The sequence below is a fragment of the Alternaria infectoria genome (genome assembly GCF_024043175.1).
Source record: "Alternaria infectoria strain BMP 0036 chromosome Unknown scaffold_3, whole genome shotgun sequence".
NCBI lineage: Eukaryota > Fungi > Ascomycota > Dothideomycetes > Pleosporales > Pleosporaceae > Alternaria > Alternaria infectoria.
The window spans coordinates 1,801,739-1,815,807 of NW_026250692.1; the positions used below are offsets into that span (position 1 = coordinate 1,801,739).

Genomic DNA, 14,069 nt, shown 5'->3' on the forward strand with positions numbered 1-14,069 from the left:
GCGCGCAAACGATAAATACTCGGCGCAAACGCCTTCAACAAACTTCGCAGGACAGGCCACAGCGGGGGCTTGGGGCAATAGTCTTCATCAGCTGCATGATGATCTATCTGGAAGATAACTACCATGTTTTTGTTAGTCAACCTAAGAAGGTTCTCGAGATCAGTTACGACACGCTGCGCGCCACCCCAAATCTGATCCCAGCTGAGATCAATGCGTATGTATCGGATGGTATCCGCAGGCACGACTCCTCTTTTCCAGACATCTTGCGTGAGGAATGTGCCTAGCAAGCAAGCACCCGGGGTGTACATTATGAAGCCGCCAGTGCGGTACCAGTGCTCTGCTATCTCTTTTGCGACTGCTTCCCCTGTGTACTCGGAGTATCTCCACAAATCGCGACGCATGACAGGGTCTTCAGGTAAAGGCGGTTGGGCGTCGAAAAAAGACCGGCCACCGTGATCGTGGTGGAAATATCGACTTGAGCGTATTCCGGTATCTACCTCACGGCAATCAACAACGTAATGTTGCCTCCGGGGAGGAATGAGATGGTCGTAGACCATGTCTCTCACTTCGCGAGGAAGGGCTGCGCGGAAAGCTGTACAGAAGTTGAGCTGAGATTGGCGATGATCTTCGTGGAGTGCAAGTAAGCGGGTCGGGCTGTTGTTGTTCGATTAGACGTATGCTATTACGTGAAGTGGGTGCGGCGTACTCGACTGGATCAGGTTTGGGATCAGGTTTCCGACGTCGATATTTTCTACATGCAATCAGTAGCCTGTTACCTTACATGAGACTTGGACCGTATAACATACGTCTTCCGCTTCAGTGCGTGTGAAAAGTCATAATGGCCAATCTTCATCGCGGATCAGTAGCCGATGAAACAGACCGTCAGTCGCATGCGAAGTTATTGGGATTTGGTAAGCATAAGATGCAATTGATGATCATCTTCAGTTTTAGGGGCGCAAGCGCCTCTTATCCTAAAGACGAGAAGATGATAGTGGCGGAGTCATCAATGTGCAGGCAACAAGACGCGAAGGAACACGACGCTAGTCCGGACGCGTACCTGGGTATCAGCCAACCGAGGCTGCAGCAGACAAACATCAACTCGTACGAGTTATGAAATCATGCATAGCTTCATTGCAAGGCTACTCAAAGTTATGCCGGCCTAACAATTCTCTAACAAAGACCCTTATACCCTCTCTGAGTATACAGTGCACAATGTATACGAGCCCAACGATTGTTCAGATGTTGGGATTTGCCGTCAACGCCCAATTTTCCTGCCCCAGCATTAGAAGACATCAAACCGAACCTTTCAGCAACATACCAGAGAACTGATGAGCAGCCCTTCTTCCACATCAAACAACGACGTGAAGTCCTTGCAACACCCCGAACTCTGTACAGTAACGCGACTCAGCCCTTCCCTTCTTAGCTGGTAAACGACAGGACCCAGCCTCTCTAGTTGCAGCCGTCGAGCCGACATGCTAGTCCTGTGGATAAGACGTATGTGCAAGTTGACATCCTTGTTCTCGATCTTGCCGAGTGTATCTCTTAGCTCATCGAAGTAATCAGTCTTGGTTTGGTATTCGGCCACGTGAACGTGCATGTGCTGGATGATAAGGCCTGGTTTGAGGCCTTTGGAGAAAACGTCGCGTTCCAAGAAATCAGGGATCAGGTTCAACCGACGGTGACTGAAGCAGAAGGTACGACCGCGGTACCAGGCCTCGACTATCTCGGTGGCTACTTCGCGGCCCATATAGCTGTCGAGCCACCACTTCAGACCGCTCTGTTCAGATGACTTGAGGCCTCGTATCCCTTGGTTGACGAAATCCATTTTTGTGCTTTGAATGACGTCTTTTCTCCAGTCCCTGTGTCCGGTGACGATCTCGCGGTAGTATGGGCCGATGATCTCGCTGTACACCATGTCTCGCAGTTCTCGAGGTAGAGTGGTGTGCAACTTTGCGCAAAGTTGAAGACATGTGAGCCGGCCTTTCTCAACAGCCTCTGCATGCTTTGCATTGCGTCGGGTCCGTGCTATGGTCCGTATGTCAAACAGTTCTGATGCCGAGATGTTTAGAATCCGTCGCCTATGTTCGGTCAGCGACTTCGCGGTGCCGGTATGACGGTACGTACTTGTTGGCGGCTTCCTGTTCTTCTTGATGTGCTCTGAAATTTATTAGCTGATGGGTTCTAACAACCCTTGGACCATACACTCACTCATTCTGGCGCTTCTTGCTATATCCAGGCTCATGGTTGGTAGCAATATGGGTACCGGTGGAGTCAGGAATGCTTGCGTGCTGGGCTGATTGGAATGAGTTCCCATCAGGAAGTGTAGCGACTACATCGCCGGTGGCCGGGCTGGTTGTAGACATGCCGTGGTACCGTAGCGATCCAATGTAAAGTATACTGAGAGGGTTCAAGTTGAAATGGGAAGAGCCGGGAGACAAACCCGAGCGAAGAAACTCGGAAGGGGCCTTGGTGCAGAGCAAACTCGACTGACAGGCGCACCTACCCCAAAGAAACTTTTACTGTGTTCTGACCACTGACAGCGTGAATTTCTGGACCCTGCGACCCTACTCTCTCTCTCCATGATTCTTTCCTGCTTGTACGGTATGCGTTTCGGCAGTCGTGTGCGGCTCGTCATCATTGTCTCATTACAGTACCATGGTAGCCCGACCTCGTTGAACGAAGGACACCACATCAGCGAACAAAACGTAGAATGTAACGTATCTTTAATCATTCATCAGCAATGGTACATAACAGCGCTAGGGTATCTGCATTTTCCAAACCTTCCCAACACCACAAGCGCGATACCACCACAACTACGCGCGTTCAAAATCCCCACTTCCCCTCATCCGAAACCCAGTACTAATCCTCTCAATTGGACTCTGCCTCTCAGCCCTATCCACACTCAATCGGTTGGCCATCGCAGTCGTGCCATTCAAGCCATTCGTGATCCTGACAGCACCCTTCTCCGGACTCCTTCCCGTACTGCGACTAGCAACCGGAAGCAACGAGCCGCCATCACCCCAGTGATTCGCTCTCGCACTGCCGAGATAGCTTTCGATGCTGCGCCTGCCGTCGGGGCGGTATGCCGTACTACGTCCGCGACTCAGAGCCTGTTCGATAGTGCGCGTGTCGAAGGGGTACTCGAAGTCTGTCTTCTCGATACCACTGTAAGCGTCGGTATCGCGCCGGCTCTGCCGATTCTGGGCCTTGCGCTCGCGGAAGCGGCGTTTGACTTCGCGGAAGAAGTCTCCGATGGCGTCGAATGAAAGTGCGATGGCGATGAACGGGATGGAGATGGCGAAGCCGATGCCGAACATGTACTTGCTGACGAAGGATAGAGGAAGCGAAGGCTCGTCGCTGCCTGGCGAATGTGGGAATTCCTGGATGTTGATCGTGAACATGGCTGCGATGAAGGATAGAGGGAGGAAGATGATGGTGACAATGGTAAACACCATGATGGTCTGGCTTTGTCTGGCAGTACCGGCTGCTTGGTCGCGGGCGAAGCGTGCCTCGAATGCGTTGGCGTGCTTCTGCTTTAGATCGAGTAGGTCGGTGATGGATTCGTAGATGCGCTTGGCTTGCTTGTCCATGCGTTCGAGATCCTTGATATGTGTGTCTACTGTCTTCGTCATATCCTTGAATCGCTTCTTCAGCTCCTGTTGACTCTTGTGCTCTTCACGATATATGTCTGTGATGCTCGTCTCCATGTCCGGTAGTATGGTGCGTTGATCTTCTAGCACCTTCGAAATCATGTTGAGTTCGTCGCGAATGTCTTTCGTCTCAGCCAGCAAGTCTGTCTCAGCGCCGATGTCTAGTAGTTTATCAACAAAGAGCGGGGCATGGGCGGCCGTTCGATCGCTGTCGCCGTAGTCAAATGCCTCTTCCGGCACTGGAGGGTCAGTCAACGCGTGAGAGTGAGAGTGAGAATGATGTGATGTGTGCCGGCGATTCAAGTGCTCTCTTTGCCTTCCTTCGGCCTCTAAATGTCGCGAAAAGCGATTGGGTCGGCGGTGATGTTGTAGCCAAGCCGAGGCCTGGGCGGACGCTGTGTTGAACTCTTTGAAAAGCATGGTTTCCATCTCAGTAGCATCACCGATGCTTGATTCGAACATATCGAGAAACTGATAGTCTTCGTCGCCAACGCGATGTCTGTCAAACACGCCACTACACCGACCGGTGATGATCATGGCAAGATCGTACACGCTACGCACCGGATCTCTTGTCTTGCTATTGATGTCTTCAATGACTCCATCGAGGACGTTGAGCGGGTCGTTGCGAGGCTGCTGCCATCTTTGAGGGAACGCTGTCACGATCAAGTCTTTGCCAAGCGTCCACATCCATAGCTGATCGACCATGAAGATTTTCGGGTCAACATGTTGCGGCTCGTTCGACTTGCATTGATATCGATAGACAACTTGGTCTCGATCTCGGGATTGCGTGTCGATATTGTGATAGAAGAACTGGTCGAGCGTGCGTCGCACGTGCAGCGAAACTTGTGAGGATGTCAAGTGAGCCCTGAACAGCATCTCGTCATAAGTTGATGCACGGTAATACTGTGGCTTGGAAGTGCCACCCTCGTTCTTCTCCCGCTCTTTCATCTTCTGCGTTCTCGAGATCGCAGCCTGCATTTCTTGCCGCCGCCGATCGGTTTCGAAATGCAGGTATGGCATGAAGGCAAAGATGTTGCCCTTCGCTACGGCCGTTGGGTCTTTTCTACCCGGGCTGCCGGGTGACCTGAGATACCCACTATTGTTGAGAGAGGAGCTAGTATGCGTTCGTTTCGCCTGGTGTTCTGGACCTCGGGTTGGTGTATCCGTCCCACCTGATCGCTTGCCTGCTTGTCTCGATCCACTCCACTTCGGTTGCTTCTTCGATTTGTCCTTCGCCTTACTCTTTCCTTCCTTAATAGTCGTAGGTCCGGAGCCCGTTCCTGCAGTCCCATCCGTATAGTCTGTATCCACGGTACTGGTCCGCACAGGCGTGCGAGGAATTTGCGACGTTGGCAGTTCTTGTGAACCAGCTACCGCATCGATACCTAAGCCCATACCGCTATTCACCAGAATCTGGGGGATGAAATCAGCGCCGTCGGAAAGGTCGGAATCATCGTGCTGTTTTGGTGCACGTGGTGTGCTTTGACACAGCGGTCGCATGAAATGCGAATGAATCTGCTGACCTCGATGCTGATGACTGAAGGACCTTTCGAGCGCCTTGAAGCCCTCCACATCACTGGCACCCTCCTCGATGAAGGCCTTCGTGAGCAGCGCCTCAACCCAGGCCATGTTATTGGCAGGGAGATGTATCCATCGGAAGGTTGTCGCCTTTGACTCCTTGGGTAGAATCGCAACAGCTGGCTTTCTTGGGTTGATGGGATCGCGGCCATACAGCAGCTCGAAGACAGTCCTTCTTGAGACCTTGTTTTCGTTATGGAAGTTGCCAAAGTCAACGATCGTAGCATGGAACCCGTTTGTAGCGCCAAGGGCGTCTTCGCTGAGCGCTTCGACCTGGTTGTGGGGTGCCAGGGCATTGATGATGTCTTTGCGCGCAGGTTTCTTGCTCTGCGCAGCGCGCAAGAACGGAGTGATACCAAATGTATCCTTCGGGGCCCGTTTGATGTCTGCCCTTTCCAAGAGACACTTGACTACGTCAAAGTGACCAGCTTGCGCCGCGACGTGTAAAGGGGTCGTCCCATTGAGTGTTCGCGCGTTGACGTCCGCTCCGGCAGCCATGAGTATCTTCAGCACCTTTACACTGCCTTGGTCGCAAGCATTGTGAAGGGGCGTCCAACTTCCGTCGCTCTGCGCGCCTACGTCTGCCCCGTTGACTAGTAAAAGCTCGATGATGTCGTCTCGTCCGTGTGCGACTGCCAGATGTAGTGCCGTCTTCTGCCTGACTTCCACCGCGTTCACATTCGCTCTCGGTAATCTCGTTCGACGCAGGAGCATCTCGCATAGCTCCTTCTTGCCGGTACTAGCAGCCCAATGCAACGGGCTGCGCTTCTGGTCGTCCTGGCCCTCTGCTCCATCGATCGCGATATTCTGCTTCAACAGCTCCGCGATGACATCGCGTCCCCAGTTGCAGTGCTTGTCTGCCGCCAAGTTGTGTAATATGTTCCGCCCAGTGTTGTCCTTCTTGTTGACGTCGGCACCGTACCTGAGCAGTTCTTGCATAATGTGGTAGTAGTTCTTCCATGCAGCCGTCATCAGCGCAGTCCGTCCCTGCTTGTCTTGCGCATCCACGTTGCCGCCGAACTTCAACAGCAGTCGTACAATGTCGACACGCTCTTTCTCAATCGCTTTGAACAAAGGCGAGACTCGACCACCTGGTGCGCCGTCGGGCTTCGCGCCGCTCTTGAGCAGGTATTCGGTGATGTAGATATTTCCGCGTTCGGCTGCGCGCATCAAGCCTATGCGCAGGAGGTGGTCGATGGGTTGCGACTTCGCTTTCGCATGCTCGATAATCGCGATCGCATCGTCGTGTTTACTGTCCTCGATGGCCTTCAGGAGACGCGGTTCGACGCGCGCATTTTGTGCTGAATCAGCCCCATCGCTGGATCGTGATGGTGAGCGACCCATATTGGCTACATGCTCTGGCTGCGGCGACTCTTCGCTCGCAGGCGCTGGGTGGAGTACGAGGGCGGATATTCGTTCGATCGGAGATGGGATGGAGGACGTATCAAGGTCGATAGAGGGGATCGGGTAGGTCGTCGAAAGCCATTCTCAGTTAGAGTGCTCCTCTCCTTCAGTCTGCGGTCGTACTGCCTTCAGGGCGGTGGATGGTCACACTCAGCCACAGGCCTAATTCGAGCTAAGAACATCCCCGGCTGCGACGTGCATGAGCACACGTGATGATCGGCATCTCGCGATTCGTGAGCCATATATTCGTGAAAGTATGGAAAAGTTGACATCTGACTGAATGATGGTGATGGAAGCAGAAGAGCCGGAGTCCAGGATTGCTGGGTTGGAGTACGTGCCTGGGGATCCGGGTATTGCGGGGACAGAGGTACGCCAACTCACAGCGCGCCCGGGCGGCGTTGACGTCGGCGCGCTATTACTGTGCTTTTTGAATGACTCGACACCGCTTTGTACACATTTCCCATCAAGTGTCACGCTGTTGACTCCTTGGACGCGACATTGACGCGCGAACTTAGCGTGCGTCAGGCGTTTGCCAGCGGATGGTGCAGGTGGTCTCTGCATCTATTTACAGCCATGAAGACCGAGGTCTATAGAACGCGATCGCCACCTGGAATTCACGAGCCAACTGCGACATCTTCAACATTCACACACCGAAAGCGGAAGTGTTCAACACTATTCTCGCGCATATTGATTTTGGTCGCTAGCCTCGCCTTCTTCGCTATGTACAACGAACTAGCTACGTTACGCCCGATGGGGACCAAATCAACCCGACATACGGACTCGATCTTCATTCCATTTATGTACAATCTGAACCCCAAACATGTGCCGCAAGTCATGTGTGGCGTCGAAGGGGTTGACATCAAGATGCCCGTGGATACTGGCTCTACAGGCACTTTGATAGGCGCCCCAATACTGCCGAACATACTATCTACTGAGGGTACGCCGGCACACCACTTCTTTACAAGCAGCAAGATCCTCTACGTAGGGCGACTGGTCAAACTTCCGCTGCACTTCGGCGGCGAGGATGGCTCATATGCGACTGCAGAAGTGCCTGTCCTGATCGTCGACAAGAGTTGGAGATGCCCTTGGTACGATCCCCGTAAAGACCGTTTCGAATGTCCATTGGGTCCACATGGAGAGCAGGCCGAAGAGAGAGACACTTCGCAAATCACCTACATGGGCGTAGGCTTTGGGAGGAACGGTCCAAAAGATGGTATGCCATACGCGACACCGGATATCAACCCATTCTTGAATATCAACGCAGTCGACGGGGAGCCGATACGGCAGGGCAACTTGCAATCTGGATACATTATATCGGCCGAAGGTATCCAGATAGGGCTGACGCCGAAGAACACAAAGGGCTTCGCATTCTCTGGTCTAGAGCCAGGTCTCACTCATGATAAGGATGCGAGAGATTGGGCCATGGCGAAGATGTGCTTCAGCATCGACGGCCAAGGGCGCAACTGTGGCACTCTGCTAGTCGATACGGGCATATCGCAGATGTATATCCGGGCTGAGCAGGGCGTCTCGATACCAACTGTCTGGATCCCCAATCCCAACCCAAATGGCCAAGCAAGCAAGCTGAAGCGTGTGAAGCCTGGGACCAATATCACGATCGGGTTTCCGTCGCTGGACCGACCAGCGACTTCCTACTCCTTCATCGTTGGCCACAATGCGTCCATCGAACCAACGTATGTGTTTCCGCAACCACCAGAACATCCGCCTTATGTGAACACTGGGCGGAACTTATTATTTGGCTACTCGATAGCTTTCGATGCGGTGGGAGGGCGGTTCGGGTTTCGTCCGGCTGGCAGTCATGCCTCTTCTGTACTTTAGTCCTCAATCCAAGCCTTACAACACACTCAACGTGGTGCGCTCAGGTTTTCTTCTCTCTGCTCCTTCCCATCCGCTCATCGATGCCGAGTGTGATTCCAAGACCATCTCCTTTACCCAGGCCATCTAGTCATTTGACCGTCATACTCCTCATTGGGCTGCGGAACCCTTCTCGGAGGTCTTTGTACTCCTCCACGGCTTTAACAACGACACCGTGCGCCTGCTCACTGTCGACGCCAACACCAACCAGAACGATAGCGCCCACGACGCCTTCTACGCCCTTGACAAAGACGGGGTATCCGCCCCCTTCAATGGTATATTTCGACCACTCATCCCCGCTCATAGCATTGTGCTCCGCGAACCTCTTGTAATCGCCCTCAAACTGGCAGCTCATGAACCAAGTCGAATGGCCCCATCTCAAGACGGTATTGCGCTTCCTCTCCGTCCACTTCTCGTGATCGGGCATTATGCCAGGCAGGCTGGGCGAGTGGAACAGCGTCTGATTCGCAGACGAGATGTGGATAAGCGCGGGGCATTCGGCGGTTCTCAGCGCGTTTCGGAGGATATTGCCAATAACCCAGGCATGTTCGCAGGTAAAATGGTTGAAGGTGAAGCTCTTTTCCTCTTTGGCCAGTTCCGTCAGGTCGCGCGTGGGTGCTGGGAGCGTGCTGAGCATCTTGTTGGTTGCTTGCGTGTTCGAGTGGGACATGGCGGGCGGCTGGTGGGCGGTTGGCTATAGGTAGGGGATCTTCACATATAGCGCTTGTGTATTATGTATAGGCAGATTGAGATCGAGCAAATAGGGGATGACGCGTCAATGGCGCGACTGGCGGAAGTCGAAACAGAAACACCGCGGACACCGCGGATGGGGCAACCACGCCGTTAGTCGGGTCGTGCCGCTGTCTAGCTCCACCTCGAAACAAGGCTGGACTGCGCGCGTCGCGTATTCATTCCTTCCTGCACTCCGCGCTCCCTTACACCATGTCACGACGCTTGGATATCATGCCATCGGGCTGTTTGGAACATTATCATCGTTACGCGGACATGTCTCATTCTGGTCCAGGTATGAGAAGCTGTCCCCACGTCCATGACGTCCTACGTGGTCACCTTGGATAATCCTTTATCCCCTTGGCAAATTAGTAGGATTCAAGTCCTGGACCCCCTTACAGTAAAGTAAAGGAGGTGCACATGCAATCATCGGTAACATCTCCACGAAACCAGCGTTTCCATCCAGCGTCCATCAAACAATACCTACGTCTCCACTTTCTCCCCAATCCATCCCCTCATAATCTTCCAACCTACCCTTCGTAACCTCAACCAGCCACCTCCTCATTCTCTCCAAAGAAAACCAATCATCATCTTCCTCCACAGTGTCAACCCAGACCTTCTTCTCCCGTGACCAGTACGGAGTCCCGTGCTTCCCATCGATTACACTACCAGTGGGTTGCGCACTGTCGAAATCGCCCACGACGTAACGTGTTGGAGTCGCATCATACTGAGCCTCGGGGTACCTTAGAAAAATGTTCTGGGGTTTAATATCCCCATGGACGATACCCAGACAGTGTAGGTGCCGTATCGCAGAAGCAATAGCTTCTAGGCAGTCTCGCACATGTACAGCGTAGCCGCGCTGAACTGCTTCCCAGAGGTCGCAATCGTACTTGTCGAAGACCAGTTTTAGGACGCGCTCTCCTTCCATGGGCACTTCGATAGGAGACCCACGGTACTCAAACCGAAGCACGCGACTAGTTTGCACACCGTGATATCTGCAGATGTGCTTATGAGGGTTTACGCGAAGTTTCTCGCATATCCCAATCTCGCGTGCAGTCGTCTTAGCCACAAAGTCTGGGTAACGGATGTTGCGAATGCGCCGGTGGCCCGCTTGCAGAATGGCATGATGCTTCTTATAATACTCCTTGGTTTCGCAGCCTTGGACTTCCCAGACGCGTGCGTAATCAGGTTTGTACTGCGGGTAGAAATTGGCTGGGTTGACTTGCTCAGGGGGCAAAGTGTTCTCGCGGTCTATCCAGGTTGAAGGGTCGGCACGGTCAATGTCCCGGTCGGATAGGATGCCTTTCTTGATTGCATGGTATAGTTTTCCGTCTTTGTGGGCTAGCACCCAGGTTTCGGACAAAGAATCCTGAGATACAACGCGGTAGTCTACGATCTGCATCGACGGCTTCAGTGGGTCGTCTTTGCTGACGCCTGTGAATCCGGTAATGTACTTGAACATGATGATCTGGCCAGGGTATCTGATCCGGATAGTTCATCGAGGGATCTTTGGTGGAATGCGAGCACCAACATATATCTTCCAGCAAAGTCGATGGGCTCTTGTGTTGTTGAAGAACAGAGTCGCACTACGAGGTATAGCTTAGGGTTTCACTGTACAGATACAGCATAACCAAGTGAGCAAGAGGGGCACACTGGAAACTGTGTTGGAGCGACTACAATGTGCAGCAGCGCCAACTCCTCACAGAGTGAATCAGTGCATCATAGTCCCAACTGGAACATGCCATCGTGGTCTCAAAGCATTCACAGTGCATCCCTTCACTACATAGACAAACAGGCCAGACACCTTTCCCTCCACCGTTCTACCAAACATCTTGCGTCCAACATCTTCCATCGTTTCAATCAGGGCACCCCATCATGGCGCCTCAGGCCGCTGCCCGCAGCAACGACCTAATCCTCCAAAAATCACGCGTCTCCGGCGCAACCAAACGGGCCCTCTTCCGCTCAAAAAAGTACCCAGGACTATGGTACGCCGAAACCCAAATCCCAGATGACAACAGCAAGCCCGACCCCAACCCATATACCTGGGACGTCCCCCCACGCAAAATCAACCTCTCAAACGCGCGACCCACCTACAAAAAAGGCGCCATGACCTCCGCCAAGTACGCAACAAAAGGCCATCTCTACGCCAAACAAATGGACTACCTGCGCTACCACCGAGAACTCTTCGGACAACCCTACTGGATCAAAGACATCATGATCCGGGAAATAGCAAACTGTGAAGTGCTACGCAAGAACCCGCATCCGAATATCTGCCGGTACGTAGGCGTGAACTACGGCATGGATCAAGGTATCACAGCGCTGCTATTCCGGCGCTACGATACCACGTTGTGGGATCTAATCGTCGAGTCCAGGGTCTTCGATGCAGAGAAGTGTGTACAGGGTATACGAAAAGGGATCCAGCATATCCATTCACTGGGGTACGTGCACTGCGACATCAAGCCGCCGAATATCTTCGTTGACACGCGGACGCAGAGTTTTGTAGTCGGGGATTTCGATTCTATGCAGAAGCAGGGGATGGGGCTGAAGTATAAATGCGGTACGGATGGGTGGGCGCTGGATAAAGCGGGGAAGAGTGGGTATATGGTGAATGTAGAGCAGGATTGGTTTGGGTTTGACATGGTGAGTGCGTGGGTGAGGGAGAAGGGGAACGGGAAGCCAGTACAAGGGGGGGAGTATGCCAAGACGGATGATATTCTGGCGAGGGCGAAGAGGGCGTATGAAGTCAAGCGGCAGGCGGAGAAACTGAGGAAGCAGACGGAGGATTTGAAGAAGAAGGCGGAGAAGGTGAGGAGGCAGGAGGAGGTAAAGAGGTCGGTCAAGGAGAAGGCGGATGCTGTGCGTAAAGTGCAGGCTGCGAGGAAGATTCTGGTGACGGAGAAGGCGAAGATTATACCGAAGGCGGATGCGTTGGAGAAGATTGAAGCGGCGAAGAAAGCGGTCGGAGTGAAACCTACATATGCCAATGTAGTAGCGAAACGCGATCCCTCGCCAACAAAGAAGCCGCAAGTGCCGAAGAAACTCAGGGTACAGCCGCCGTCGTAAATGCCGACCTCACCGATCCACGTTGTTCATGAACAAAACACCTGAACACCAGAGAGCATAGGTTGACGTCAGATCATCTACTTTGCATACTTTCATCTTGACGTAGGCTGTAGACCTGTTCCGATTTGTCCTCGTATGAGGTGAATCGATCAGCAGAACACGATGTGACGAGTCGCAAAAGAACGGGTATCAATTAACCTATGCGTACGCCATGAGATGCTTAGTCCTTTTCTCCATCATGCAAACTATACGTACAATCCTCCCACCCCTTTCGCTTTCCTGTCCACGCAGTGAGTATCTTCAGACTGCTCCCCAATCCAGACCCAACTTAATCGCTATCACTGCCATAATCCACCAACGGCCCCGCAACAGGCGCAGGCCGCTTATTCGACGGCGTAGCCTTAAAGCCCTTGAGCGCCGCTAGTGTAGAGCCCGATAGAATGCCATTAGCCTGCTGTTGCGCAGCTAAGCCCTCATCTTGCTGGTACTGTTGTGCAGCGGCGCCGTCATCTTGGTATGACGACTCTCCACCCTCAATCATCATGCGCTCGCCCATGCCGCCAGATTCGAGCTGCTTGGCTGCTTCCCACTCGCTCTTCTCCTTCGCGTACCACACGTCATCTGGTGCTTCGTAGCCCTGTAGTCCAAAGCTACCTTCCACCTTTCTGCGCTTCTTGCTGTCGGGGTCTCTGCCTTCGAGTTCGGCGACGTAGGCTGCGGGGAGGGCTTTTCGGATTGCCTCGGCGGCTTGTTCTTCGATGCGGCGGGCTTCGCGCTTTGCGGCTTGTGGGTTGGGGTCAACGGTTGCCCAGCGGACGTTTAGGATTTCGTTGTTGTCGAACGATTGGTGGGCCATGGCTTCTTTGGCGAATTGCGAGTTGGCTTCGTTGGTGTAGGTGACGAAGGCTACGCCACGCGCTGTTAGGACACGCGTTCGCTCGATTTCACCCCATTCTTGCATGTGTCGCGATACGATCTCCTCGATGTCGTCTGTGGGGTGTATGCGCCCGATGTATAGCGTTCGGTTTTGTCTCTGGAAGGTTCCCACACCGCCCATGTCGTCTCGGTAGTCGGCATGCTTGTCGCGCCCAAAGCAATCGACGTTGCTCGGGAAGAGGTCGGTGACGGTCGGCAGGCGATGGAGGTACTCGCAGTCCACACCCTTGGGGCAGATGCCACGCGCGAAGAAGAGGCAGAAGTAGGATCCGGGTGTCTTGTCGGCTTTGGTGTATCCGCTGTCCTTGGCGATGTTGCAGCGTCCCTGCGCAGCAGTCTTGGAGAGGTACTTGTCCTCCCTGTCACCGCCAGACCACTTGTTGTACCAGACGTTGTAGATGTTTCCCGTCTGCGCGACTTCTTGAGGCTTTATCGTAGCAGGATCGACCTGTGGACGCGCCGGTCTCCGCTTGCGACGGATGATCTTCTTAACTTTTTTGCCCTCGGCATTGGTCGTGATGATCGTCTGTTCGGTCGTCGGTACGAGCTCAGTCGATGTAGCGGTTTCGAGAGATGTATCGGTCGCGAGCGACGTTTGCGTGGGTTGTTGTACTTCGGTCATGGCTGTGGTGTTGGTGATGTGGTGAGAGTATCATGTCGCGACGGAACTTTCGACATGCGACAGGCGCTAGCGCAGCTGGCGATCTCGCACGTGACCAAGGAGTTCCTCTGCCTCAGGTTCCCATTGGGTGAGCGCCAAGTCGGACTTGAACATACGGAAATATACTCTAAGCTTCAACAATAGCCAGATGCTTCATCTTCCTTCGTTCGCAAGAA

General features: G+C 53.4%; 7 protein-coding genes across 7 annotated transcripts; 2 read left to right on the forward strand and 5 right to left on the reverse strand.

Annotated features, from left to right (window-relative positions):
• Positions 1 to 1,306: 1,306 nt before the first annotated feature.
• Positions 1,307 to 2,212, reverse strand: J4E92_002848 (uncharacterized protein; the record flags this gene model as incomplete). Its single annotated transcript, XM_051494248.1, has 2 exons — positions 1,307 to 2,157; positions 2,209 to 2,212. 2 exons carry the CDS (start codon positions 2,210 to 2,212, stop codon positions 1,307 to 1,309), a joined length of 855 nt encoding a protein of 284 aa, XP_051355927.1.
• A 601-nt stretch (positions 2,213 to 2,813) lies between these two features.
• On the reverse strand, positions 2,814 to 6,572 carry J4E92_002849 (uncharacterized protein; the record flags this gene model as incomplete). The annotated part of the gene is made up of 2 exons (XM_051494249.1): positions 2,814 to 6,529; positions 6,569 to 6,572. 2 exons carry the CDS (start codon positions 6,570 to 6,572, stop codon positions 2,814 to 2,816), a joined length of 3,720 nt encoding a protein of 1,239 aa, XP_051355928.1.
• Positions 6,573 to 7,382: 810 nt separating this feature from the next.
• On the forward strand, positions 7,383 to 8,468 carry J4E92_002850 (uncharacterized protein; the record flags this gene model as incomplete). Its single annotated transcript, XM_051494250.1, has 1 exon — positions 7,383 to 8,468. One exon carries the CDS (start codon positions 7,383 to 7,385, stop codon positions 8,466 to 8,468), a length of 1,086 nt encoding a protein of 361 aa, XP_051355929.1.
• Positions 8,469 to 8,595: 127 nt separating this feature from the next.
• On the reverse strand, positions 8,596 to 9,174 carry J4E92_002851 (uncharacterized protein; the record flags this gene model as incomplete). The annotated part of the gene is made up of 1 exon (XM_051494251.1): positions 8,596 to 9,174. The coding sequence occupies one exon, from the start codon at positions 9,172 to 9,174 to the stop codon at positions 8,596 to 8,598; it is 579 nt and encodes a 192-aa protein (XP_051355930.1).
• Positions 9,175 to 9,705: 531 nt separating this feature from the next.
• On the reverse strand, positions 9,706 to 10,695 carry J4E92_002852 (uncharacterized protein; the record flags this gene model as incomplete). The annotated part of the gene is made up of 1 exon (XM_051494252.1): positions 9,706 to 10,695. One exon carries the CDS (start codon positions 10,693 to 10,695, stop codon positions 9,706 to 9,708), a length of 990 nt encoding a protein of 329 aa, XP_051355931.1.
• A 413-nt stretch (positions 10,696 to 11,108) lies between these two features.
• Positions 11,109 to 12,296, forward strand: J4E92_002853 (uncharacterized protein; the record flags this gene model as incomplete). Its single annotated transcript, XM_051494253.1, has 1 exon — positions 11,109 to 12,296. One exon carries the CDS (start codon positions 11,109 to 11,111, stop codon positions 12,294 to 12,296), a length of 1,188 nt encoding a protein of 395 aa, XP_051355932.1.
• Positions 12,297 to 12,624: 328 nt separating this feature from the next.
• CWC2 (Pre-mRNA-splicing factor) lies at positions 12,625 to 13,854 on the reverse strand (the record flags this gene model as incomplete). The annotated part of the gene is made up of 1 exon (XM_051494254.1): positions 12,625 to 13,854. One exon carries the CDS (start codon positions 13,852 to 13,854, stop codon positions 12,625 to 12,627), a length of 1,230 nt encoding a protein of 409 aa, XP_051355933.1.
• Between the last annotated feature and the right edge of the window lie 215 nt (positions 13,855 to 14,069).